This window comes from Manis javanica, chromosome 2 (genome assembly GCF_040802235.1).
Source record: "Manis javanica isolate MJ-LG chromosome 2, MJ_LKY, whole genome shotgun sequence".
NCBI classification, from domain to species: domain Eukaryota; kingdom Metazoa; phylum Chordata; class Mammalia; order Pholidota; family Manidae; genus Manis; species Manis javanica.
Window position 1 is genome coordinate 202,739,052 of NC_133157.1, and position 26,579 is coordinate 202,765,630.

The window sequence follows — 26,579 nt, forward strand, 5'->3', positions numbered from 1 at the left end:
TCAAGGAACTGGAAGTTTGTAAAGTATTGCAGCAACAAAAAAAGCAATTAAAAAAAAGAAGAGGACCTGCACATGCAGCAAAACCTACAGTGGTGCTGAGGGCTAGTCAGCAGCTGGTATAGTCACAGGATTAGTGACTCCTGGCTCACTATGGCAACTAAGCACTTAAATAATGGGCTGTTCTACTTGTAAACAGGAAACCCCATAAACCAAAAGGGGGTAATCGAATGATGTCTAAGTAGTGTGATGAGAATTTCAGGAGATTGCGGTCTGTAAATACGGCATCATTCAAATACTTCCAGCATTTCATTCTATTGGCTGTATGTCTTTGTTTTTGTATAAACAAAGTAAAAGTACTGTTTGGGGTCTTGGAAGTTAACAGAGCTTAGCTCAGCTACGATGACATATCGCAGCATTAGCAACAAAACGTCAGGATATATATAGGCTTCATCTCCACACTCTGCTACTGAACAAACCCATCATATGAGCTTTCAGGGGCCCCTCTCACCCTTTTTGTCTTCCCCTTTGGAGGCTCACAGGTTTGATGATGCAATTTCCACAAAACCTGTGGTCTCCTGAAGCACCTCCATCTCACCATGCCACAAAGAAGGCACACTTGAATGGACCAAAAAAAAAAAAAAATCACTGACAAGCTTGCAGCATTCAGAAAAAGAATTAGGTTGTCTTCTACTCTCTGAAAGAGTCAGTGCAACCCTTTAGTGTTCATGGATTTCCACTTTTTTCCTACTCCAAATGAGGCCAATTTAATCAACAAAAGTCAGACAAAATACATTTATTTAATAAACAAAATACATTGGTGAGGGTATACAGGTGTGTTTCCATAATAACTTGTTTTAGCAAATGCTGCCTGCTGTGAGCGGCTCATAAGAACCTGGGGTATACAGAGAAAGGCTTTAGATCTTTTACAAATTTCTTAGGATAGAGTTGTCCAAAAGTGATGACTCAAGCCACGTTGCTGGATTGTTTTTGCAGTTTTCAGAAAATACCCCCATCTAACCAGTTTCTTTTTACCATGTGCACTGAATGTGTGCATGTGTGTGCATATTTGATAAATACACATACACACCAATTCCCCTTTACATAAAATTTCCCCAAAAGTTAAAACCAAAACAAAACACAAAACCTGGCAGCTAAATACTATGACATCCCTATTAGTAAACACAAAACAGAACGCTTTACAAAAATGAATAAAATATGCCATATGTACTCAGCTTCCACATGGTAGTACCCAAGTGAGGAGGCTGCTTGTGATGATGTCTATAGGGAGTTTCTTTTGGTGGACTGTTCAGTGGAAAGACCATTCTCAATTCTTTTGATTTGGTTGTTGATCCATTGATTATTTAGGAGCATGTTGTTAAGCCTCCATGTGTTTGTGAGCCTTTTTGCTTTCTTTGTGCAATTTATTTCTAGTTTTATGCCTTTGTGGTCTGAGAAGTTGGTTGGTAGAATTTCAATCTTTTTGAATTTACTGAGGCTCTTTTTGTGGCCTAGTATGTGGTCTATTTTGGAGAATGTTCCATGTGCACTTGAGAAGAATGTGTATCCTGTTGCTTTTGGGTGTAGAGTTCTATAGATGTCTATTAGGTCCATCCGTTCTAGTGTGTTGTTCAGTGCCTCTGTGTCCTTACTTGTTTTCTGTCTGGTGGATCTGTCCTTTGGAGTGAGTGGTGTGTTAAGTCTCCTAAAATGAATGCATTGCATTCTATTTCCTCCTTTAATTCTGTTAGTATTTGTTTCACATATGTTGGTGCTCCTGTACTGGGTGCATATCTGTTTATAATGGTTATATCCTCTTGTTGGATTGACCCCTTTATCATTATATAATGTCCTTCTTTTTCTCTTGTGACTTTCTTTGTTTTGAAGTCTATTTTGTCTGATACTAGTACTGCAACACCTGCTTTTTTCTCCTTGTTTTTTGCATGAAATATCTTTCTCCATCCCTTGACTTTTAGTCTGTGCATGTCTTTGGGTTTGAGGTGAGTCTCTTGGAAGCAGCATATAGATGGGTCTTGCCTTTTTATCCATTCTATTACTCTGTGTCTTTTTATTGGTGCATTCAGTCCATTTACATTTAGGGTGATTATTGAAAGATATGAACTTATTGCCATTGTAGGCTTTAGGTTTTGTTTACCAAAGGTTCACGGTTAGCTTCTTTACTACCTTACTGTCTAACATCACTCACTTCTTAAGCTATTATAAACACAGTCTGATGATTCTTTATTTCTGTCTCTTCTTATTCCTCCTCCTCCATTCTTTGTATGTTAGATTTTTCTGTGTGTGGGGGCTCTTTTGTGTTTCTTTGACTGATTTTGAGGGTAGTTGATTTTAATTTTTGCCTTTAGTTAATATTTGATTTTCCACTTTCTTTGCTGTGATTTTATTTTCTCTGGTAACATCTGTTTAGCCTTAGGAGTGCTTCCATCTAGAGCAGTCCCTCTAAAATACCCTGTAGAGGTGGTTTGTGGGAGGCAAATTCCCTCACCTTTTGCTTATCTGGGAATTGTTTAATCCCTCCTTCATATTTAAATGATAATCATGCTGGATACAGTATCCTTCATTCAAGGCTCTTCTGTTTCATTGCATTAAATATATCATGCCATTCTCTTCTGGCCTTTAAGATTTCTGTTGAGAAGTCTGATGATAGCCTGATGGATTTTCCTTTGTAGGTGACCTTTTTTCTCTCTCTGGATGCCTTTAATACTCGGTCCTTGTCTTTGGTCTTTGCCATTTTAATTATTATGTGTCTTGGTGTTGTCCTCCTTGGGTCCCTTGTGTTGGGAGTTCTGTGTGCTTCCATGGTCTGGGAGGCTATTTCCTCCCCCAGTTTGGGGAAGTTTTCAGTAATTATTTCCTCAAAGATACTTTCTATCCCTTTTCTCTCTTCTTCTTCTTCTGCTACCCCTATAATGTGGATATTGTTCTGTTTCAATTGGTCACACTGTTCTCTTAATATTGTTTCATTCCTGGAGATCCTTTTGTCTCTCTCTGCATTAGCTTCTCAGTGTTCCTGTTCACTGATTTCTATTCCATTGATGGCCTCTTGCATCTCATCCATTCTGCTTTTAAGACCTTCCAGAGATTGTTTTATTTCTGTATTCTCCCTCCTTAGCTCTTGCATATTTCTCTGCAAGTCCAGCAACATAGTTATGACCTTTACTTTGAATTCTTTTTCAGGAAGATTGGTTAAATTTGTCTCCTCAGATTCCCTCTCAGGGGAGGATGTCTGGGTTAGTCTGATCTGTATCAAATTCTTCCACCTTTTCATGGTGATAGAGGTAGTTGTAGGCAGTTGGGACATGTGTCAGCTGGGAAATCAAAGTCCCTTTCCACTTGCTCCTGGCCTTCCTTTACTGGGAGAATGGTGACCCATAGCAGCTTTTACTGGGCCACTGCATGCAAACGGGGTCTTTGATTCTTGCCCTGCCACTGTGGAGTAAGCTCCACGTGGTTGCTGTTGGCGTGGCCACTTTTAGGCTGCTGCTCTGCTGTGGGGGAGCCACGCCAGAGGGGGAATGGGCGGGAGGCTGTTTATCACTGTGAGGGACCTCCGAGCTGTGTTGTCAACCCCCTGGGCCACTGGAATTCCCCGGGATTCCCAGCTGCTAGGCTGAGTGTGATGGAATGCCTCCGTCCAGCTGTGAGGCCCCTGTCCCTTCAAGACCTTCAAAAAGCACTCACTTTTCTTTTGTCCCAGGTGCGCTGGCTGCAGGAACCTACTTGCAGGTTTTACTGTTCAGTTTCCCTAGTATCCAGCACACCATGCACTGTGTGTCTGTGCTCTGGTGCAGATGGCTAGGGCTGGGTATTTAGCAGTCCTGGGCTCCCTCTCCCTCCCTGCTCTGACTCCTCTCCTCCTGCCAGGAGCTGGGGTGGGGGTGGCCCGGGTCCTTCCTGGCCACAGCTTGTATCTTACCCCCTTTGCGAGGCACTGGGTTCTCACAGATGTAGATGTAGCCTGGCTGTTGTACTGTATCTTCTGGTCTCTGTTTTAGGAATGGTTGTATTTGTTGTATTTTTAAAAATATATATGTTTTTGGGAGGAGATTTCTGCTGTCCTACTCACACCGCTCTCTTGGCTCCTCCTTGCCAATCTCAATTATTAAGTTACGTGTAAGACATGTGTGACCCATTGGATATTTGTCAAGTGACACTGGTGCTTCTGTTCATGCCCTGTTCTGTCCATCCCTTGGTAGCTGTCGCCTCAGAATCCGAAGGCTATTGCGAACTCCCATACTGCTACCTCAGGGTACCCCATGCATTGGCTGAGAAGGGTGACCTGCATGGCTGGGGACTCACCTTGCACTGGATGTCCCCAGGCTTGTGATAGGCCACCTATGGGATGCCCTCTGTGAGGAGCTCCGGGGGAGCTGTGGCTGAATGCCTCAGGGGCAAGGTTAGAAAGGACGTTTCTAAAACCTAGTCCTTCGCTTTCAGAGTTGAAAGCTTTCATCTCTTTAGCTCGACACTCCAGCAGGCTTCGTATCCTTTCAGTGCACTCATTCTGAAATGTCAATATCTCTTCGTCCATCTATTGTGGGTTGGTGGGGGGAAGCAAAAAGAAAGCTCATTTATTTTAAAAAATCTATCAACTAAAGAAACAATAATTATTATGGTTTAAAGTGAATCATAAAAATGTCCACACTGGCTATTTTAAAGGATGTACATTTAAAAATCAAAGAGATCAACTATAGAAATCATATATAACTTATATTGCTAAAATGTGTAAAATCAAGTTCTTAAAAGCAAAGGTAATAATGTATTGAAATAATAAATCAAGGCACACACACACACACACACACACACACACACACATACAGCCTCAGTACCTTAAAGGACACAAGTGAATTTAGGGATTCATGTTCTAATATATATGACAAAGAATAAGTAAAATAAATAAAGCTACATCTAGAAATAATATTTTCAGCCTGACTCTTCATCTGTGTAAAACTGGTTTTACCTTCTCTTTTCTAGTAATGCATCAATCTGTAGAGTTTGAGACCAGGGATGAATGAATAAAGTATATTCCTGATCCCTTTTCCTTGTCTCTCTCAAGCAATTACTAAAGTTTTTTCCTTCACTATCCAAGTTTCTCTCCAATTTCTTTAGGTACAACTAGGTACACAAAGAAGTGAGGAAGCCGGAGCCAGAGCTATCCTTTTACAATTCAACTGTCTTCGCATAACTCCACATCATTCCTCTAGCAATTACTACTTAAGTATATTCCTTTAATATATCACACTCATTAATTTTAAGGTTCATTACTGAATCAGTAATTTTAAAGAAAAAGAAAACACTACCAAAACTTGAATTAAGGAAATATGGTATTGTCAAGACAATCTAATGCCACCTCTGTCATCATGAAAATATATTTATGAAATGATTTTGATGAAAGCAAATACTGGCACAATTACTTTTTTCTATTATGTATACCTGTTGTTTTAAGAGTGCCTTGCGGAGGGAGACCCTCTCTTCAAGCTCCCGAAGCTCTTGAGCGTGTTGTGCCTCAACCTGCATTTTGATCTTGCTCTGAAGTTCAGTCAACAGCTCCAGTTCCTGCTGCAGCTGCGTTTTCAAAGCCTGGCACTCTGCCTCCTGTGCTTCATCCAAATGCCGCTGAAAGAGAGAAAGAAAACATATATCCTCCTGTGAGCTGCCTTCTCATGACCTATGGAAAGGAGGAGGTGTAAGTGAAGACAGACTACTCTTCCATAGGGCACAACTGTTCTCTTTTACATCTTGGGGTAAACCTCTCTGGAAAAGGAAAACACAGCAACCAATGACGGCGTTATAAGAATAAAGCTATCATAAGCTATTTGGATGATGCCTAAATAATCATTATTTTTTAAAGAAAAATATAGAATCTGATTGATATAAGACTGTGAATCTCTTCTCTCCAATGGAAATAAGTATAGAACAGGTTATTTATTTAATGCTACAGCTTATGGGCCAAATCTGAACAGCTACCTGATTTTTTGTTTTTGTTTTTCAATAGTCCACTAATTAGGAATGGTTTTTTACATTCTGAAATGGTCACATTTTAAATGGCTATGTAAATACCCACATAACAACCTCAATTTTTCCTCCTAAAATATTTACTATCTGGCCCATTAAGAAAAAGTCTGTAAACTTACATAGCAACTATTTTGTAGCTGCACTCAAATGTGACCATCTGGATTCCCGGTAAAGTACTACTTTTTGAACACTGCTTAACAAAGTTGCTTCTCCAATCTTGATGCGCTGTTGGTATATGTACTGAACGTCTGCAAGGCACCAGCAGAGAGCCTATGTGGAGCCTCATGTCCAAATGTATCAAAGAGAATTACATATGCATCATGCATATTTCCAAGCAATGCTGAGAACAAGAAGAATATGGGCCACCATGACTATTTCCCAAGGTGCAGCAGAGTTTTCATTTCTGACTTAATATTTCAATTGTTGGGATTTTATTCAGGTGGTGGAAGGAAAGGGGCACTAAATTTGTTTTGCCTAAGTAAAGTAAACTTACAGCTCAAGTGGAGAGCATTTCATTAATGTTGCGGTCATACTGCTCAGTTAAGATGGGTAAGTTTTGGGCCTGCTTCTCCTTAGGGTTTACTCTTTAGCACCACGAGCAAAAACCTGAAAGTCAGCTAACTAATTTTTCAAAGGTCAAAGAAAAGTTATGAGGCAAGGGAAGGGACAACCCTTCTTGTGGTAATGATAACAGACATGAACTACATAAACATTTTTGAGATAAAATAATTTGAGTTCAGAGACAGAATAACTCTGGCTTTAAATCACAGGTTAATTATTCTATGAACTCAAGGTTCAACAAAACTTAGCAAGATGAGATCTATTTCATAAGGTGTACCCATCAGGCCTACAAGTAACAACACTCATTTGCTACACAAAGGCAGAACCTATAGTTGAAATTATTTACCTCAATATATATACTGCCAGATATTGAATGGTTGACTAAGTGTGCAAATGTGTGTATGACCAAGCACTCTTGTCAGGGAACTAGTACACACTCTTTGCTCCAATACTACAAAATCAAATATATATCCTTTTCTGCATTTTACACCAATTGAGGTACTAAGTCATAGTCATGTACCTTTATTCAGTGAAGGGTCAAGAAATGTCTAGCTAGAAAGACAAACTCTTGGTTTAGTTACTCTTAGCACTGCTCTTAAATACTGCCCTTGGTTAATAAAATTCCTCCAAGTTAGCCAGAAATGGAACAATGAAATTTAGAATTCTCTTCTGACTTTGTGTAACAGCCTCCATTCTTTAAAAAACTTTCAAATATTCAAATATATTGCCAAGAAAACTATAGTCACTCCATATCACTAGCTAATGACAAAAAGGAATGCCCTGGAAAATTTTTTCGACAAGATTAATACTTATACCAAGAACAAACTATATTCCTCAATGTTTCACTCAAGTGAAAGCAGGATAAACATGTTCCAGTTGTTTCTTAATCACTTAATACTGACAAAACATCACCTGATGGCAGATGAAGAAACGGCAGATAAACAATAGGTGTTTACCCAAGTTATTCCTCAGAAATGGTGCCCCAATGTCTACAAATACTGTCAGCTTACCTAAGTGTGCAAACTGAAGTCCTCCTATCCCCCTTAAAGTCTTGGAGAAAGTTGGAATAGTTGCAACTATTGAAGTTGAACTACTACTTAGTAAGTACAAATTTACCTAAAAAAGTTGCAACTATTACTTATGTAAATGAAATGACATGATGTTAAAATAGAGTCTGTTTTCTCCAAGAAGGGACTAGGGTTACCAAAGGGAAGGGGTTGGGGAGCGTGGGTGGGGAGGGAGGGAGAAGGGGATTAAGGGCACTATCATTAGCACTCACAATATAGTGGGGTCACGGGGAACGCAGCACAGCACGGAGAAGACAGCAATGACTCTATAGTGTCTTACTACGCTGATGGACAGTGACTGCAGTGGAACATGGTGACTTTCTTTCCCACTAAAGTAACAGAACAATTTCTTTTATGGAAAATCTTGAGCTTATGTATCATGAGAAGGACGCTTTCTATCTGAAGTCTGACTGTGACTGTGAGACATTATCTTTCCCCTTGATTTTTTAACAGTATCTGTGAAAATCAGACTAGTGTCTACAAGCATTCAAACTGAGAAGGCTGCCACAGCAGGGAACCAAAAGGAAGGGCTAAACCGCAAACAACTAACCTCTCCCAAGCCCCAGAGAAATGAAGTCATATCAGATTTATGGTCGGACCAAAGACACTAAAGAAGCTTTCAGTTTGGTTTACTTCTGGGCGCTGCTCACTTTAAAACTGTAATTTATTTTATAGACATGCTTTAAATATCTTTTGGTGGGAAACCCTACTATGTACCCACTACAAAGACAAAGTAAATCTGGAAAATCATTATGAATTCTGATTGTGATAAGCATTAACTATGATGGTTATGTGGATAGTCAACGTATGAGCCATTCTGTAAACGATGTTCATTAGACCCTCTACACCAACACTAACCAAACATGCTGAAAATGAAAAGAAAAAAGCTTATTCAATTTCTTGATGACAGACATCTGTAAACATGATGCCTTTTATGTTAGGCTAAAGGTATTAGACTCATTAGTTGTTTTGAAGATACAGCAAAGTATAAAATTTGACTTAGATTCACAAGGAGAGGGTGAATCTTAGCTTTGGTTCTGTGTTTTGTTCAGGACAACTTGTATGAATGGAGTTGAATAGGAATCAGAGACACCACTAGGTGTGGTTTAGCTTCTGGTTTGGACACAGATTACTTCTGTGAGTGAATTTCACTTCACTTTAAGAGAGTTATTCAGGTAAGTGTTGTTACCTGATAGTTTTATAGTTAAATGGTCAAAGAGTTTGAAAAGAGGGTAAAGAAGATACTGTGGAACCGGGCTTTATTGGATATAAACACAAGTTTACAATGGGCAGACATATACAGATTAACTGAGGTACTACTGTGGGTGACAACATATATAGTGGGTCATTTTGGTTTTTTGTTTATTAAGATTCATGTGATTATACTTCACATATTCATTACAAGTTATAAAATTTGAAAATTCCTTGGAATTGTTAACTCTGGTTGATGTTGGTAGAGGGGGCTGGACCAGGTGGCCTAAAGAACAAGGAGAGGGAAACCTTTAACTTTATAATAAATACACTTTGGCATCTTTTGAATTTTGTATCATATAAATAAATTTCTCTATCAAAGCAAATACAAAATTTAAAGTCCTTTGATATTATATATCACCAACACTTGTCTTTCCTTATTTGTCTACAAGAGAGCATATAATACCTTGCTTCACTCTGATGTGCTAATTAAAAAACACACTCGAACTACACATGCCCTGGTCTTACCTTTGTTACCAAACACAGAAAGAATGGGAGTAACAGTGTGATAATTCCACTATTCCTCTAAAGATGAGTATTGACAATGAAGGGAGAGGGGGTAAAAAGGCATTTTTCATTCACTGGTTTCTGTACTAATTAAGAACTTACTGACTCTTTTGGATACAAATCACATTCACAGGAAATAAGACTCCAAAACTATAAAACTTGGAACAACAGAGAGAAGCCAGCAGGTTAGTATGTTGATATGTAGATTGTAGTATCAACACTGGACATTTGGGTACACTTAAAATGAGAATTTTGAATCTTATTTATGACACTTTCCACAGTTAAAAAGTTCTGGCCATTTTTTGGTACTCTGCTGAGAAATACACAAGCAGAAGTCTGTAGCCATAGACCCTCTACACCAACACTAACCAAACATGCTGAAAATGAAAAGAAAAAAGCTTATTCAATTTCTTGATGACAGACATCTGTCTTAGACTTTTACTGGTTACATGATGCCTTTTATCTGTTCTCCTTTGCCAAGAAGCTTAGGCTAAAGGTACCTTCAGACTCTGAGGCTGCTGTTGAACCTGCATGACATGCTTCCACCTTAGTTCTAGCTCTCTCCATTTATTATCCTCCAGCTGGTCAGTGAGCTCGGTTTGATGCTGCAGACTCATCAACTCACAGCGCATCTTCTGCACTGTTTTGAGGTGGCGAAACTCCAGTTCTTGTGTGGATTCATGCTGTCGCAGTAGCATTGCATGCTCTAAGTCCTTTTGAGCCTGCCTTTTATTTAATTCCTAATCCATAAAAAAAGACAAAGGCGTAATTTGCTTATGTACAATGCCAGGAGAAAAAAAATCCTAAGAAACAGAGTAACCAGGATATAGATGTAATCCTCTCATTTAATAATGACAGCACAGTGAATATTAGAGTTTTATTACTGGAACTGTAGAAAATGGGCAATTAGTCATACATTTGCCTTATCTGTTCATTTACTATTTCTACTACTTAGCAATAAGCTTAACACATATCAAATCTGTCCCAAGAGACTTAATGTCCTTTCTACTCTCCATCATTTATGTTTCCTAATTTTGTATTTGAACAGGATTTCTAAGTCATCCTTCGAATTTCTTCAGAGTATACATTCAATTCTATTACATGCAGTATACCCAGTATAGTGCAGTGGTTAAGAACACAAGACTCTAGGCCTAGGCTGCCTGCTTTCTGAATCCTGGCTCTGTTACTGACAAGCAGTGAGTCCTTGGGTTAATTACTTAAATTCTCTGTGCTTCCATTTCATTACTTCTCAAATGGAGACCATAACATAGCTGTGAAATGAGTTCATAAGAGGAAAGCTGTCAGAATACCTACCTCATGATCAATAAATGTTACTACAATTTTTTTCAGTTTAAAAGATCAAACGTACAACACACACACACACACACACACTCACACATACTCTGTCTCTTTTTCTATGTAGAAGGAAGTCAGACGTGCCCCCTCTGCCTCTGCTGCCCCTTCTCCAGGGGCCAACATTTGGTGCATGTTTCCCAACCTTCCCCACGCTTATCGTGACACAACTATTACACAAAAATATACAGTTTTAAAATTGAATAACAATATATATTATAGGCATATAATATGCTTTCTTTACCTAAAAGTATAATGGACAAATACAGATTTTTAAAAAAATTTTTATAGGAAGCTTCTGCTTTCTGATGCCATAGTTTTTCTATTTTCTGCTTTATGACAAATTTTCAATAAACATCTACACATGATACACCATATAATTATGTTACTATTTCTTTAGGATAGAATTCTAGAAGCGGATTCGATGGGTTGAAGATACATGCAAATTAAATGGTTAAAGCTGCTGAATTATGCTCCAAAATGGCAGTGTCAGTTTATATTCTCACCAACATTGACCACTTTCCCTGCCACTACTAGGACTTACCAATTTTTTAGACGGATCTTATCTAATTGATGCAATTGTTTTAATTTGAATTTCCTTAATTATTAATGAATTTGAATGATTATGTTATACTTGAAGTTTATTTTAAGCCACTCTTGGAAATAAATTGATCTATGCTCATAGGTACACCTGATAATGAGAACTGTTGTTTTCATTGGCATAAGTTTCTACATATTCCCAATGAATAATTTCATGATTATAAAATTATCTTAAATGGTAGTATATACCTTCATGGCACCCATTTCGGATGAAAAGGCATAAGTTATCCAATTAATTTTCTCATATTTAAAAATTAACAGTTCTTTCATTCATGGATTTAATATTTATTAAATATTTACTTAATACATATTTATTGAATACCTATTATGAGCCAGCCACTAGCTACAAGGCCTGGCGATATCTAGCCACCCGATATAAAAGCCCTAAACAGAACCTGGGACTTCATCTAATTTCCATTCTACTTGGGGAGAGAGAGATCCCCATAAAAAGTGTGTGCACATACGTGTGTGTGTGTGTGGAGTGTGAGAGAGAGAGAGAGGGAGAGAGAGGAGTGCAAGAATATTTAAAGAAGGGAGGAGGATTTGCAGATCAGAATTGAGGAGATATGAAGTGAGGTAAGGTGAACCCTGTGAGTTGGGTTTCCAGGGAAGAAGGACTTAGGCAAAGGCAAGCAGAGATGCTCTAAGGCCCTAAGGGTGGGATGTGACTGACATATTTTCAGGAAGATTCTGATTTCACACCATTTAAACATACCTCCCTGACAAGGTCCTGCTCCAAGTTATGGCACCCGAGTAACAGCTTTCTTTCGAAGCGACGGCATTGCAGCTCTAGGTACCGTCTCTGACGCTGAAGAAGATTGGTCTTTTCCTCTTCTTGGAAATGCTGTATGTTCTCTTTCTGCTTTGAAAGCCATTCCTGTTTTTCTTTTCTTGGGGTGCTCTTGTTTTCATTCAGCTCCTGGCAAGATAAAAAACAACTGAGATCAAAATACATAAAAATTAACTACATGAATATACTATTTGGTGGCTGGTAATCTTCAGTTAAACTACTTAATTTGTGCCCTCTCTCATGGGCAGGCAGGGCAATGACCTTAAAGGAGGTAGGTAGTATTTTTCTGTTTCTGGAGTTATCCATGAAGTACGACAAGAAAAGAGAAAGCATACACTAGAAAACATGCATACTTTTTAGCTTTGCACAGCTATATTTAGGATGGCTCGTAGCTTTGAAAGCACACAATGATTGGTGAATGAAGTAAAACATCTTTCTTTAAAGTCCTCCCAAAAAGGGGAAGAAGACAGTGCTTTCAAGTTAAAATCACACATGAATTAAAATTAAGGTTAAAATATAGTTATGGCTCACTTCTTGGTTTTCAACAATAGAAATACTAAGTTTTTGGCAAAGTTAAGGATGGGTTCAGTATAAAAGACCAGAAATTAAATGGAAAATCAACAAAACCACAGGAAAATAGAGACCTTTTAGAATAGATTTAATATTCAGCACTATAACCACTGAACAAGGCAAGACCAATGTTTTCTACAGCATTTTAAATATCATCTCACAAACTACCTAAAAAAAATTTATTTATACTGGACAAGATAAGAATATTGACAATACATTCAATGATGCAAACCCGAGGATGCTGACAATACATTCAATGATTCAAACCCAATGATGCTAATTAATACTAGTATATTTCAACCTAAAATGCATCAACCTTGCAGAGAATATAAATCAGCCATCTTTCCCAGGTCTAAGATGATTTTTTAGAGACTGTTAACCTATGGTTCTTCATCTGTTGTTCAAGAAAGAAACCAATTATTCATTACTTTCATTTATAAGATATTCAAACACATAAAAATAAAAAGCACATAAGCTTGTAGTTCTCAACTTAAGGATGTCAATGAGAAGACAGGGATAATACAGGCATATACAGAAAGAATCACTTGGCTATGTTTTTCAAAATCTTTTGCCAAGGAAATTTCCCACCCACTAAGACTATAGTATGTCCCTTCCTCTACACTGATAATAATCATTCTAAATGAACACACACACACACACAGACCTACGCAGACACAAAACTACCTTCTAAAAGAAAACGGACCTATTAGTCAGACTATGAATTATATGCTTAAAGGATTATCTAAAACAACATATTCATTTATAAAACTAAAACCTGATTTCACTAGGAAACAACTATAGAACTGCATTTTGTTGGATATTTATTTACAGTTGGGAATCCTATTTACCATCTTTTCAAATCCCATGTTCTAGTATTGAGTTTAGCTTTTAGATTACAGTAATGGGAATACATAGCAGGTTATATTCTTTAAAGTTGGAAAAATCTTATCAATGAACCTCACTCGGCAGGGTATATATAACAAGGCTTTGTGCCACCAATGTTCTTAATAAGACTTATATGTCTAATTATAGGTCACGTCCCTACACACATAAAAGCACTATACCAAAGAGATTATGGTTATTTTATCAATATTGATTTATCTGTGTGCTAATAATTAATTACATGGACTAAAAATTTCAGTCCATCAGTCTGTAAAAGAGGGTGTAAACTGGGGAAGTCTTGGTGGGTGGGGAATTTCCTTGGCAAAAGATTTTGAAAAACATAGTCAAATGATTCTTTGTGTATATGCCTGTATTTTCTCTGTCTTCTCATTGACATCCTTCAGTTGAGAACTACAAGTTCATGTGCTTTTTATATTTATGTGTTTGAGTATCTTATCCACAAAAGTAATAAAGAATTGGTTTCTTTCTTGAATAACAAGTGAAGAACCATCAGGTCAATAGTCTCTGAAAAATCATCTTACACCTACAAAAGATGGCTGATTTATATTCTCTGCAATATAATAAATATGCTATAGTTGACACATATCATTTTCCTGTCCTGACCACTATCCTGAATAATAATCCCCTTTCAGAAATTGCCTTAGGACAACATGGCTTTCCTCACAGTTAGACTAGATCTGCGATAAAAATAAGTTCAAGAAGGCAGCACATAAAGGGCAAACACACATGAAATCCTGCAGCCATAATGACATAATTAGCATGCTTTCCTATTAAAGAAAATAGGATGAGAAGAAATGCCTCTTATCCTTCTTCTGTGTTAAAATCAGAATAAGAACAAATTACTGTAATTTGAGCCCAAAGTAAGAAGGTATGATTTACTTTTAAAGGAAGAGATGTATGGCTCTTTTTCACAGCTAAAATATTTTTATTTCTAGTGACTCAATTACTTAAGAAGTGCTTAGGAAAGCTACTAAATAATAGCTTTATAAAACAATTCACATTTTCAAGAGATCAGTCTTTTTAGATCCCACTCAACTGAGGATCTCAGCCATTGAAAAGTAATAGGTTATAATCTATGTCCTCACTTAAACTGATATATTGTTAGTGGCCACAAAAAAAAGAAAAATTTATCTTAATGGTTCTATGAGCAGATCAATATTGGATATAACCAGTAAGCAGGTAAGTGGCTTGAAAATTTTTATAAAGTAAATACCTCCTTAAGCTGTTCCTTTCGAAGTTTGTATTCTCTCTTCTGGGTCTTCAAAAGGCTATTCAGTTCTTTCTTCTGCTCAGCCTGAATACGTTGCTGAAATTTTTTCGCCTCGTTGGACATCACTTTAGCCTATAGGAAAATTTTTAAATGGATCAAATTAGCTAAGCAGATAAGCTTCAAAGCAGCAGTTTATTACATTAGCAAGGATATTTCCTCCCACCTAAGAATATAAAATCAGTATAATCATTACCAAAACAAGAATATCCAATAAATTATTAACAAGTGTTACTCAGCATCCTTACGATTTGAATTTCAGACAACCACTAAAATGGAACTCATCTTTAAAATGCTGATCTTTTACAGGGTCAGTGTTTTCACCTTTTTTCCCCCCATTTAAGTGGAGTATGCTGCCCGACCCACCCCACTAATAAAACAAAACAAATGTAATTAAGTTATGACCTTTTATCTAGCTTGACTTGTGTATTAAACAATGTAATACATTCATATTCAAATTAAACCCTGACTTTTAATTTGTATTTTAAATAATATGAAAATGTTAAATATTAAATACCTGTACATGATTATTTTATTTCTGATGATACATGCAATAGTTGACCCTTAAACAACGTGGGGATTAGGGGTGCTGACTCCCAACAGAGTAAAAAATTCCTCCTATAACTTTTCATTCCCCAAAAACTTAACTACTAAAAGCATACTGCTGAATGGCAGCCTTACTAACAACATGAACAGATATTCACACAGATTCTGTATGTTGTATGAATTCTATACTGTATTCTTACAATAAAGCTAGAAAAAAGAAAATGATCTTTTAAACTGTCTCCCAAAACATTTTCCAAGACCTTTATCGAAAAAAAAATGTGTATAAATGGGCCTGTGCAGTTCAAACCTATGTTATTCAAGGGTGGACTATACATATCCATTGTAGAACATTTAGGAAATACAGAAAAACACAAAGAAGAAAAATCTTGCATGATTTTACCACCCAGAGATAACCAATATAAACATTTTGGTGCATACCCTTCCTAATTTTTTCTAGGCAGGTATAGATATTGATATAAATATATAAAACAAATCTAAAATCATATTGTACATCCTGTTTCATGAATTCCTTTCCTAAAAATGTTAGTATCTACCTCTTTACAAAGTATTCAAGAAAGTACAACACCAAACAGAATTCTACATATTTCTACATTCTTTCACCAAATTATTTCAAAATCAAATATTCATTTACACCAGAAATTATTTTGCTAAATTCTCTGTTCCTGTGAGAGGTGATTCTTCTTTTTTTTGCAGGGAAGGGTGAACAGGGTGGCTATAAATGCCCCAGGGCAGACTAGCCAGACATATTTGAAGATATGGTCTAAATTTATTGAGAAGTTTACATTTTACTTGACAACTGTGATTATCAAAATAAATTGAAACTAATGGGACACCTAGGAAATTAGAAACCAGTTTTCACAAAAGACTCCTAAAAAATGCACCTTTATCATACAGTAGAATGATACTTACTTGTAGTAAACAAATGGGTTAAATCTGAATCTGAAACCCTCTTAATTCCTCTTAATTTAACATTCACTGCATATTATAGTACTCTTCAATTCTTCTGATATAAAAATGCTACTATAAATTTAAGGTTTCCAAAAAGTACATAGAGAATGATGAATGTCTTTTTGACACCTAAATCACCTACTAACTGATTTATCAGACTTCTCAGATAACCAAAGTACCCAAGGCCTAGAAGAGAAATCTTAATGACTTTTTTTTCATTAGGGTATCATTGATATACACTGTTATGACGGTTTCACATGAAAAGTAATGTGGTTACTACATTCACCCACATATATCATCGAGTTCCCCCCAAACCACATTGCAGTCACTGCCCATCGGTGTTGTAAGAAGCCACATCACTACATGTCTTTTCTGTGCTACACTGTCTTCCCCATGATCACCCCCACACCGTGTGTACTGATCGTAATAGCCCTCAATGCCCTTCTCCCTCCCTCCCCAACCACCCTCCTGCACCCCTCCCCTTTGGTAACCGCTAGTTCCTTCTTGGAGTTTGTGAGTCTCCTGCTTTGTTCCTTCAGTTTTGCTTCATTGTTATACTACACAAATAAGGGAAATCATTTAGTACTTGTCTTTCTCTCCCTAACTTATTTCACTGAGCATAATACGATCTAGCTACATCCATGTTGCTGCAAATGGTAGGATTTGTTTCTTTCTTATGGCTGAATAGTATTCCATTGTGCACATGTACAACTTCTTCTTTATCCATCCATCTTACTGATGGACACTTAGGTTGCTTCCATATCTTAGCTACTGTAAATAGTGCTGTGATAAACATAGGGGTGCATATGTCTTCTTGAATCTGACAACTTTTTTCTCTGGGTAAATTCCTAGGAGTGGAATTCGCGGGTCAAATGGAATTTCTATTTTTAGTTTTTTGAGGAACCTCCATATTGCTATCCACAATGGTTGAACTAGTTTACATTCCCACTGGCAGTATAGGAGGGATCCCCTTCCTCTGCATTCTAGCCACCATTTGTTGTTCCTAGTCTTTTCGATGTTGGCCATGCTAAATGGTATGAGGTGATATCTCATTGTGCTTTTAATTTGCATTTCCCTGATAATTAGTGATATGGAACATCTTTTCAAGTGCCTCTTGGCCATCTGAATTTCTTCTTTGGAGAAGCATCTGTTCATATCCTGAGACCATTTTTTAATTGAGTTATTTGCTTTTTGGGTGTTGAGGCATGTGAACTCTTTACATATTTTGGGTGTTAATCACTTGTCGGATATGTTGTTTACAAATATAGTCTCCCATACTGTAGGATGCCTTTTTGTTCTGCTGATGGTGTCTTTGCTGTACAGAAGCTTGATGTAGTCCCATTTGTTCATTTTTGCTTTTGTTTCCCTTGCCCAAGGAGATGCGTCCAGGAAAAAGTTGCTCATGTTTATATTCAAGAGATTTTGCATATGTTGTCTTCTAAGACTTTTATGGTTTCATGACTTACATTCAGGTCTTTGAACCATTTTGAATTTACTTTTGTGTATGGGGTTAGATAATAATCCAGTTTCATTCTCTTGCATGTAGCGGTCCAGTTTTGCCAACATCAGTTGTTGAAGACACTGTCATTTCCCCATTGTATGTCCATGGCTCCATTATGGTATATTAATTAACCACATTTGCTTGTGTATATATGTGGGATCCCTAGCCTGTTCCATTGGTCTTTGGGTCTTTTCTTGTGCCAGTACCAAATTGCCTTTGCAGTAGAGGTTGAAGTTGGGGAACATAATCCACCCCCTGCTTTATTCTTCCTTCTCATGATTGCTTTGGCTATTTGGGGTCTTCCGTGGTTCCACGTGAATTTTAGAACTATTTGATCTAGTTCACTGAAAAATGCTGTTGGCATTTTGATAGGGATTGCTCTGAATTGGTAGATTGCTTCAGGCAGGATGGCCATTTTGACAATATTAATTCTTCCTATCCATGAGCAAAGGATGTTATTTCCATTTATTGGTATCTTCTTTTCTTGAATGTCTTCTAGTTTTCAGTGTATAGGTCTTTCACTTCCTTCGTTAGGTTTACCCCTAGGTATTTTATTCTTTTTTGATGCAATTGTGAATGGAATTGTTTTCCTGATTTCTCTTTCTGCTAGTTCATCATTAGTGTATAGGAATGCAAGAGATTTCTGTGTATTAATTTTGGATCCTGCCACTTTGCTGAATTCAGTTCTTAGTACTAGTAGTTTAGGGGTGGATTCTTTAAGATTTTTTATGTATAATATGTCATCTGCAAACAGTGACAGTTTAACTTCTTCTATACCAATCTGGATGCCTTTTATTTCTTTGTGTTGTGTGATTTCTGTGGCTAGGACCACCAGTACTATGTTGAATAAAAGTGGAAAGAGTGGGCATCCTTCTCCTATTCCCAACTTAGAGGAAAAGCTTTCAGCTTCTCACTGTTAAGTATGATGTTGGCTTTGAGTTTGTCATATATGGCCTTTACTATATTGAGGTACTTGCCCTCTATACACATTTTGTTGAGATTTTTTACCATGAATGGATGTTGAATTTTGTCGAGTGCTTTTTCAGCTTCTATGGAGATGATCATGAGCTTTTTGTCCTTATTTTAGTTAATGTGGTGGATGATGCTGATGGATTTTCAAATGTTGTACCATCCTTTCATCCCTGGAATAAATCGTACTTGATCATGATAGACGATCTTTTTGATATATTTTCTAGTATGATTTTGTTGAGTGTTTTTGTGACTATTTTCACCAGAGATATTGGTCTATAATTTCCTTTTTTTGTGGTATATTTGCCCAATTTTGGAATTAGAGTGATGCTGGCCTCATAGAATGAGGGTGGAAGTATTCCCTCCTTGTCTACTTTTTGGAAAGCTTTGAGGAGGGTAGTTATTAGGTCTTCACTAAATGTCTGATAAAATTCAGCAGTGAAGCCATCTGGTCCAAGAGTTTTATTTTTAGGTAGATTTTTATTACCAGTTCAGTTTTTTTGCAGGTAATTGATCTGTTCAGATTTTCTGTTCCTTTCTGGGTATGCCAAGGAAGGTTTTACTTTTCTTGAAAATTGTTCATTCCTTCTGGGTTATCAACTTTCTTAGCATACAATTTTTCACCTATTCTCTAATAATTCTTTGTATTTCCATAGTGCCCATAGTGATTTTTCCTTTCTCATTTCTAGACACTCTTTTTTTCTTGATAAGTCTGGCTAGGGGTTTTCTATTTTGCTTATTTTCTCAAAAAACCAGCTCCTGCTCTCATTGATTCTATTGTTTTATTCTTCTCGATTTTATTTAAGCCTGCTCTAATCTTTATTATGTCCGTCTCCTACTGACTTTGGGCCTCATTTGTTCTGCTTTTTCTAGTTTTGTTAATTGTGAGTTTAGACAGTTCATATCGGATTTTTCTTCTTTCCTGAGGCAGGCCTGTATTGCAATATACTTCCCTCTTAGCAGAGCCCTAGCTGCATCCCACAGATTTTGCATTGCTTGATCTGTTTTTATTTGGTCATTGATCCATTGATTATTTAGGAGCATGTTGTTAAGCCTCCATGGGTTTGTGGGTCTTTTCATTTTCTTTAAGTAATTTATTTCTAGTTTCATACCTTTGTGGTCTGGGAAGCTGGTTGGTTCAATTTCAATATTTTTGTATTTACTGATGTTCTTTTTTGTAGTCTAGTATATAATCTCTTCTTGAAAACGCTCCATGTGCACCTGAGAAAAATGTGTACCCTGCAGCTTTTGGGTGGATCATTCTGTAGATATCATTAGGTCCATCTGTTCTAATGTGTTGTTCAGTGTCTCTGTTCCCTTACTTATTTTCTGTCTGGTTGATCTGTACTTTGGAGTGAGTGGTGTGTTGAAGTCCCCTAAAATGAATGCATTCTGTTAGTATTTGTTTCACATATGTAGATCCTCCTGTGTTGGGTGCATAGATATTTATAATGGTTATATTCTGTGTTGGACTGACCCCTTTACCATTATGTAATGTCCTCCTTTGCTCTTGTGACTTTCTTTGTTTTGAAGTCTACTTTGTCTGATACAAGTACTGTAACTCCTGCTTTTTTCTCCCTATTGTTTTCATGAAATATCTTTCTCCATCCCTTCACTTTTAGTCTGTGTATGTCTTTGGGTTTGAGGTGAGTCTCTTTTAAGTGGCATATAGATGGGTCTTGCTTTTTTATCCATTCTATTGCCCTGTGTCTTTTGATTGGTGCATTCAGTCCATTTACATTTAGGGTGATTATCAATAGGTATGTACTTATTGCCATTGCAGGCTTTAGATTCATGGTTACCAAAGGTTCAAGGGAACCTTCCTTACTATCTAAGAGTCTAAGCTCACTTATTGTGCTATTGCAAACACAACCTAAAGATTCTTTTTTTTCTCCACCTTTTTCTTCCTCCTCCATTGTTTATATATTAAGTGTCATATTCTGTACTCTTTGTCTATCCCTTAACCTACTATGGGATAGTTGATTTAATTTTGCATTTGCTTAGTAATTAATTGTTCTGCTTTCTTTCATGTGGTTTTATTACCTCTGGTGACAGCTATTTAGCCTTAGGAACTCTTCCATCCATAGCAGTCTATCCAAGATGCACTGCAGAAACAGTTTGTGGGAGGTAAATACTCTCAGCTTTTGCTTACCTGGAAATTGTTTGATCCCTCCATCAATGTTAAATGATAACCTTGCCAGGTAGTGTATTCTTGCTTCTGCTTCATTGCATTAAATATATCCTGCCACTCCTTTCTGGCCTGTAAGTTTTCTGCTGAGAAGTCTGATGAGAGCCTGATGGGTTTTCCTCTGTATGTGATCTTTTCTTTCTCTCTGGCTTCTTTTAATATTTTGTCTTTATCCTTGATCTTTGCCATTTTAATTATTATATATTTTGGTGTTGTCTTCCTTGGGTCCCTTGTGTTGGGAGATCTGCGCACCTCAATGACCTGAGAGACTATCTCCTTCCCAAGATTGGGGAAGTTTTCAGCAATTACCTCCTCAAAGACACTTTCCCTTTTCCTCTCTCTTCTTCTTCTGATACCCCTGTAATACGAATATTGCTCCAGTTGGAATGGTCACACAGTTCTCTCAATATTAGTTCATTCCTAGAGATCTTTTTTCTGTGCCTCAGCTTCTTTGCATTCCCCTTCTTCAAATTTTTTTCATTTATCATCTCCTCCACCATATTTAATCTGCTTTTAAATCCCCACATTGTATTCCGTAATGAATGGATCTCTTTTCTGGATTCGTTCTTGCATTCTTGAGTATTTTTCTGTACCTACATGGATGTGTTTATGATTTTTTAAAAATCTCTTTTAGAAAGACTGATGAGTTCATTTTCACTTGACCTCTTTTCTGGGGTTTTGGGGATTTCGGTTTGAACCAGGTTCCTTTGGCATTTCATATTTGTATGTAGCACCTTCTAGGACCCTGAAGGCGTACTCCCTGGAGTTACTTAGCCCATGGAGCAATGTCAGGTTCTCAGCAGAGCGGCACTGGTGACTGGGGGTTGGGAAAAGCTGTTTCCTGCTTCCTGGCTACTGTGCATCTGTCCACAGCCAGACTAGTCAGCAGAACATACAGGTGTAACCGTCTATGCCTTGCATTTGTAGCTGCTGTAGGCAGGACCTCCCTCTGGATGGACTGATGCCAGGGCAGGGGCAGCTGGTTTGTGAGCCAGTGCCAGCCTGCCAGAAGGTGCAGCAGGCTGCATATCATGGTGGAAGGCTTCAGAGCTGTGTAGCCAGCCAGGGGGATGGAGGGCCTGAAGTTCCTGAAAAGTTCCCAACCTGCTGGGCAGAGTGCACCTGGACAATTTTGTTTACCTGTCCTTTTTCCTGAGCAGCAAGCCCTCTGCAATCCTTCCCATTTAGTAGCCCTCTCACTGTAAGGAAGTCTCTCATACTGCCTGCCTTTCTTTTGTCCCAGAGCAGCCAGATGTGAATCCCTGTTTTCCACAACAACTGGAATCTCAGTCTGTGCAAGTATTCCTCCTGTCTTAGCTTTCCAACCCCATTAATCTTGAGCACCATGCAATACAGGTTCTTGCTCCCACAGCAGATCTCCAGGGCTGGGTGTTCAGCAGTCCTAGGCCTCCACCCCATCTACACTCCATTTCTCTTCCTTCTTCCAGTGAGCTGGAGTGGGAGAAGAGCGTGGGTACCTCCAGATCATGGCTTTGGTATGTTACATTTTTTGAGGTCTGTTCTTTTCTCCAGGTGTAAGCAGTCTGGTGCTGCCTTCTTTCCTGTTGATCTTTTAGGGTTAGTTGTATTAACAATATTTTCATATTATATGTGGCTTTGGGAGGAGGCCTCTGTCTCACCTCTCAGATCGTCATCTTCAATCTGATCTACCTGACTTTAACCACTGTTACATGATAAAACTGTCAAGTTATCAGGACATAATTCCATATTGACTCAGCACTTGATATTTTACCTATTATATAAATATTGCTCCCTTTCCCCAGTTGACTTGCTAATTGTGGGGAACAGATACCCTAACATCAAAATGCCATCTTGGTTAATTTTGAAATAGTCACAACTGAGAATAAATACATTAGTGATACTGGTCAGCTACCTGTTTTTCCACTGCAGCCTCATGTTTCTTGATAAGTTTCTTCATTTTTGCTGCAAAGGTGTTACGCTGAGTTTCAAGGTCTTTCTCTAATCTGAGGCGATGCTCATCCATCTTAGCCTTTAACTTCTTTTCCAGATTCATGAGCTGTTTCTGATGTTGCTGTGTCATTCTCTTACAGCCAGACATTTGTTCTCTGAGCTGACTTTCCTGCTCATGTTCTGGCATTTCCCTTGTAACCTACAACAATGGAGAGGAAAGAATGAAGTAAAACCAAACCTTTTTATTTCAAAACCATCTTAGACCAGTCTACTATCAACTAAGTAGGTAACTCATGTAGGAGATCCCACTCAACAGCTTCTAATAAAATTTCATCTGAAAAAGCAGACAAGCTAGCTGGTTCTAAAATTTAAGTGGGAATGGAAAGGACCTAGAATAGCCAAAGTTTTGAGGGGGTATGAAAAGTTGGTAGATGTAAACTTCAGTAATCAAAACAGTGTGGTATTGGTATAAGGACAGGCTGAATAGAGCAAAGGAACACAGTAAAATCTGGAAACAGACCCACATATATTCAGTCAATTGATTTGCTACCAAAAAATCAAGTTAATTCAAAGAGGAAAGGAAAGTGTTTTTAACAAATCCTGCTCTAACAACTAGTTCTCTGTATTCAAAATAAATAAATGCTTAATCATGCTATATACAGAAATTAATCTGAAAAGAGTCACTTGACCTAAACCTAAAATTCAGAATCACAGAGCAGAGAAAACACAGAATATTGTCATGTCCTTGGGATCAGCAAATATTTCTTGGGTATGACACAAAGAACACTGATTATAATAAAAAAATGTACAAATTGGATTCACAATAAGAGGCAAAATTCAGATAATGTAAGATTAATCATTTAAAGTGAACAATTCAGTAGCATTTAGTATATTCATGATATTCTGCAACCACTGCCCCATTGTAAAGAAAAAAAAGTACAAACTGGATTCTTAGAGACAAAATTCACATAATGTATGATTAATGATTTAAAGTAAACAATTCAGTAATATTTAGTATATTCATGATGTTCTGAAAGACTGCCTGTATCTGGATACAAAACATATATAACACTTCAGAAGAATACCGTGTATGTTTTAAGCAGTTGCTCCCTAATCTCCCCTTCTGGTAACCACCAATCTATTTTCTGTCTATGGGTTTACCTATTTTGGATGTTTCATATAACATGTGACCTGTTGTGTCTGGCTTCTTTCACCTAGCATGTTTCCAAGGTTCATCCATATTGTATAGGATGTAACAGTAGTTCGTTTCTTTTTATAGCTGAATAATATTCCACTGTATGCACATGCCCTCATTTGTTTATCTATTTATTTGTCACTGGACCTCTGTGTTGTTTCCACCTTTTGGCTATTGTGAATACTGCGTTTATGAACATTTGTGTATATGCATTTGTTTAAGTACCTGCTTTCGATTGTTTTGGATATATATCTAGGAGTAGAATTGCTGAGTCATGGGGAAACGCTGTTAAACTTTTTGAGAAACCATCAACTGTTTACCACAGCAGCTGACATTTTACATTCTTACCAGCAATATACAGCAGGAGTTCCAATTTCTCCACGTGCTCCCTAGTTTTTATTTTCCATCTTTGTTTTTGTTTTTCTCTTTTAATAGCTAGCCATCTAACAAAACAGCCGCAGACTCACAGAGTCCAAGAAGGGACTAGCAGTTACCAAAGGGAAAGGGGTGGGAAGGGTGGGTGAGAAGGCAGGGAGAAGAGGACTAAGGGGCATTATGATTAGTACACATAGTGTAGAGGGGGAGACGGGGAAGGCAGTAATAGCACAAAGAAGACAAGCAGTGATTCTATAGCATCTTACTATGCTGATGGACAGTGACTTCAATGGGGTGTTAGGTGGGAACTCAATAGTATGGGTGAATGTAGTAACCAGTGTTGCTCATGTGAAACCTTTATAAGATTGTATATCAATGATACCTTAACAACAACAACAAAATAACCGGCCATCCTAGTGGCTGTAAGGTGGTACTCATTGTAGTTTTGATTTGCGTTTCCCTAATGACTAATTATATTGAGTATTGTTTCATGTGCTGTTGGCCATTTGTATATAGTCTTTGGATAAATGTCTGTTCAAGTTTTTAACACATTTTTTAAAATTGAGGTATAGTTTATATATTAATTTGAATAGGTTTTTGGTGGAGTCTTTAGGGCTTTTTTTATGTAGTATCAGGTCATCTCCAAACAATGACAATTTCACTTCTTCCTTACTAGTGTGGGTGCCTTTTATTTCTTTTTCTTGCCTGATAATGTAGCTAGGACTTCCAATACTCTGTTGAATAAAAGTGTTGTGAGTAGGCATCCCTGTCTTATTCCTGATTTTAGAGGAAAAGTTTTTAGCTTTTTCATGGCCTTTACTCATTTTTAGTGGGTTGTTTGAATTGGATTTTAAAACTAAAAATTTTAATTTATCACAGACAGAGAAAAAATATTTACAGGACATATCTGAGATAAAATACCTGTATGTTTCTTATGAAAGTCAAACATACATATGCCCTATGACTCAGCCATTTTATCCTATGTATTTGTCACAGAAATTAAAACATCATGTTCAGAGACATGTACATGTTTGTAGCATCTTAGTATGCTGATGGACAGTGACTGTACTGGGGTATGTGGTGGGGACTTGGTAATAGGGGGAGTCTGGTAACCACAGTGTTGCTCATGTAACTGTACATTAATGACACCAAAATAATAAAACAAATAAATAAATAAATGAAAGTATTTATTTCATCTTCCACTTGCCCCTTAGCAACCGCTAATCTACTTTCTATTTTAGATATTTCATATAAGTGGAATTCTAATAATATTTGTCCTTTTGTGTCTGGCTTATATCACTTAGCATTTTTCAAGGTTCACTCATATTGTAGCATATATTAGAATGCCGTTCCTTTTCACAGCTGAATATATTCCATTGTGTGTATATATATGTGTATATATATATATATATATATATATGTATATATAAATATATATATTGTGCCTAGTAACTTCTGGTAATACTGAAAGCAGTGAAGTTAAAAAGGAAGCATTCCTATCAATTGTGAAAAGGAGTTACCTGAGCTTCCAATGTTTTCAAGAAAATTTAAAATCTTACACGTGAAAGTGTAGCAAACATCCACATTTCCTAAACTGAGAAGTTGTAATTTTCCACAATTACACCCAGTTTTATTTTTAAAATGTAAACATTATGGAAAACGCAAAAATCACTTTTCATTATCACCCACCTTAAACCTTTCTCCACGTCCCAAAGGCAACCATTATCATTAATATCATGTATACTTACTATTTTTAAATACCTTCGTTTTCATCTAACTTCAAATAATACATTATATGGTATTTATTTATTCTAAGATTTAAAAATATTCTTTTTGCATTCTCAAAACATGTTTCCTAAATGCAAGTATTAAACTGAGAATTAAAAAGCCTTTTGCCATTTTAAAATAAGCTGCCTAAAATTATGTTCCAAACTTCTGATACATCAAAGGAAAAAACCCCCAAACTCTTAAACTAACCAGACTAGGAAAATTAGTTACCAAA

At 37.2% G+C, this 26,579-nt stretch overlaps 1 protein-coding gene across 1 annotated transcript in view; it reads right to left on the reverse strand.

Moving 5' to 3' along the window:
• Positions 1–778: 778 nt before the first annotated feature.
• The window catches only part of LOC140847984 (serine/threonine-protein kinase TAO1-like), a 54,166-nt gene continuing 28,365 nt past the window's right edge, over positions 779–26,579 (reverse strand). The window contains 8 exon segments of the mRNA XM_073230030.1: positions 779–4,220; positions 4,223–4,310; positions 4,313–4,549; positions 5,452–5,634; positions 9,920–10,159; positions 12,088–12,291; positions 14,849–14,977; positions 22,970–23,206. Coding sequence (XP_073086131.1) covers positions 4,126–4,220; positions 4,223–4,310; positions 4,313–4,549; positions 5,452–5,634; positions 9,920–10,159; positions 12,088–12,291; positions 14,849–14,977; positions 22,970–23,206 — 1,413 coding nt within the window. The 3' untranslated portion in view covers positions 779–4,125.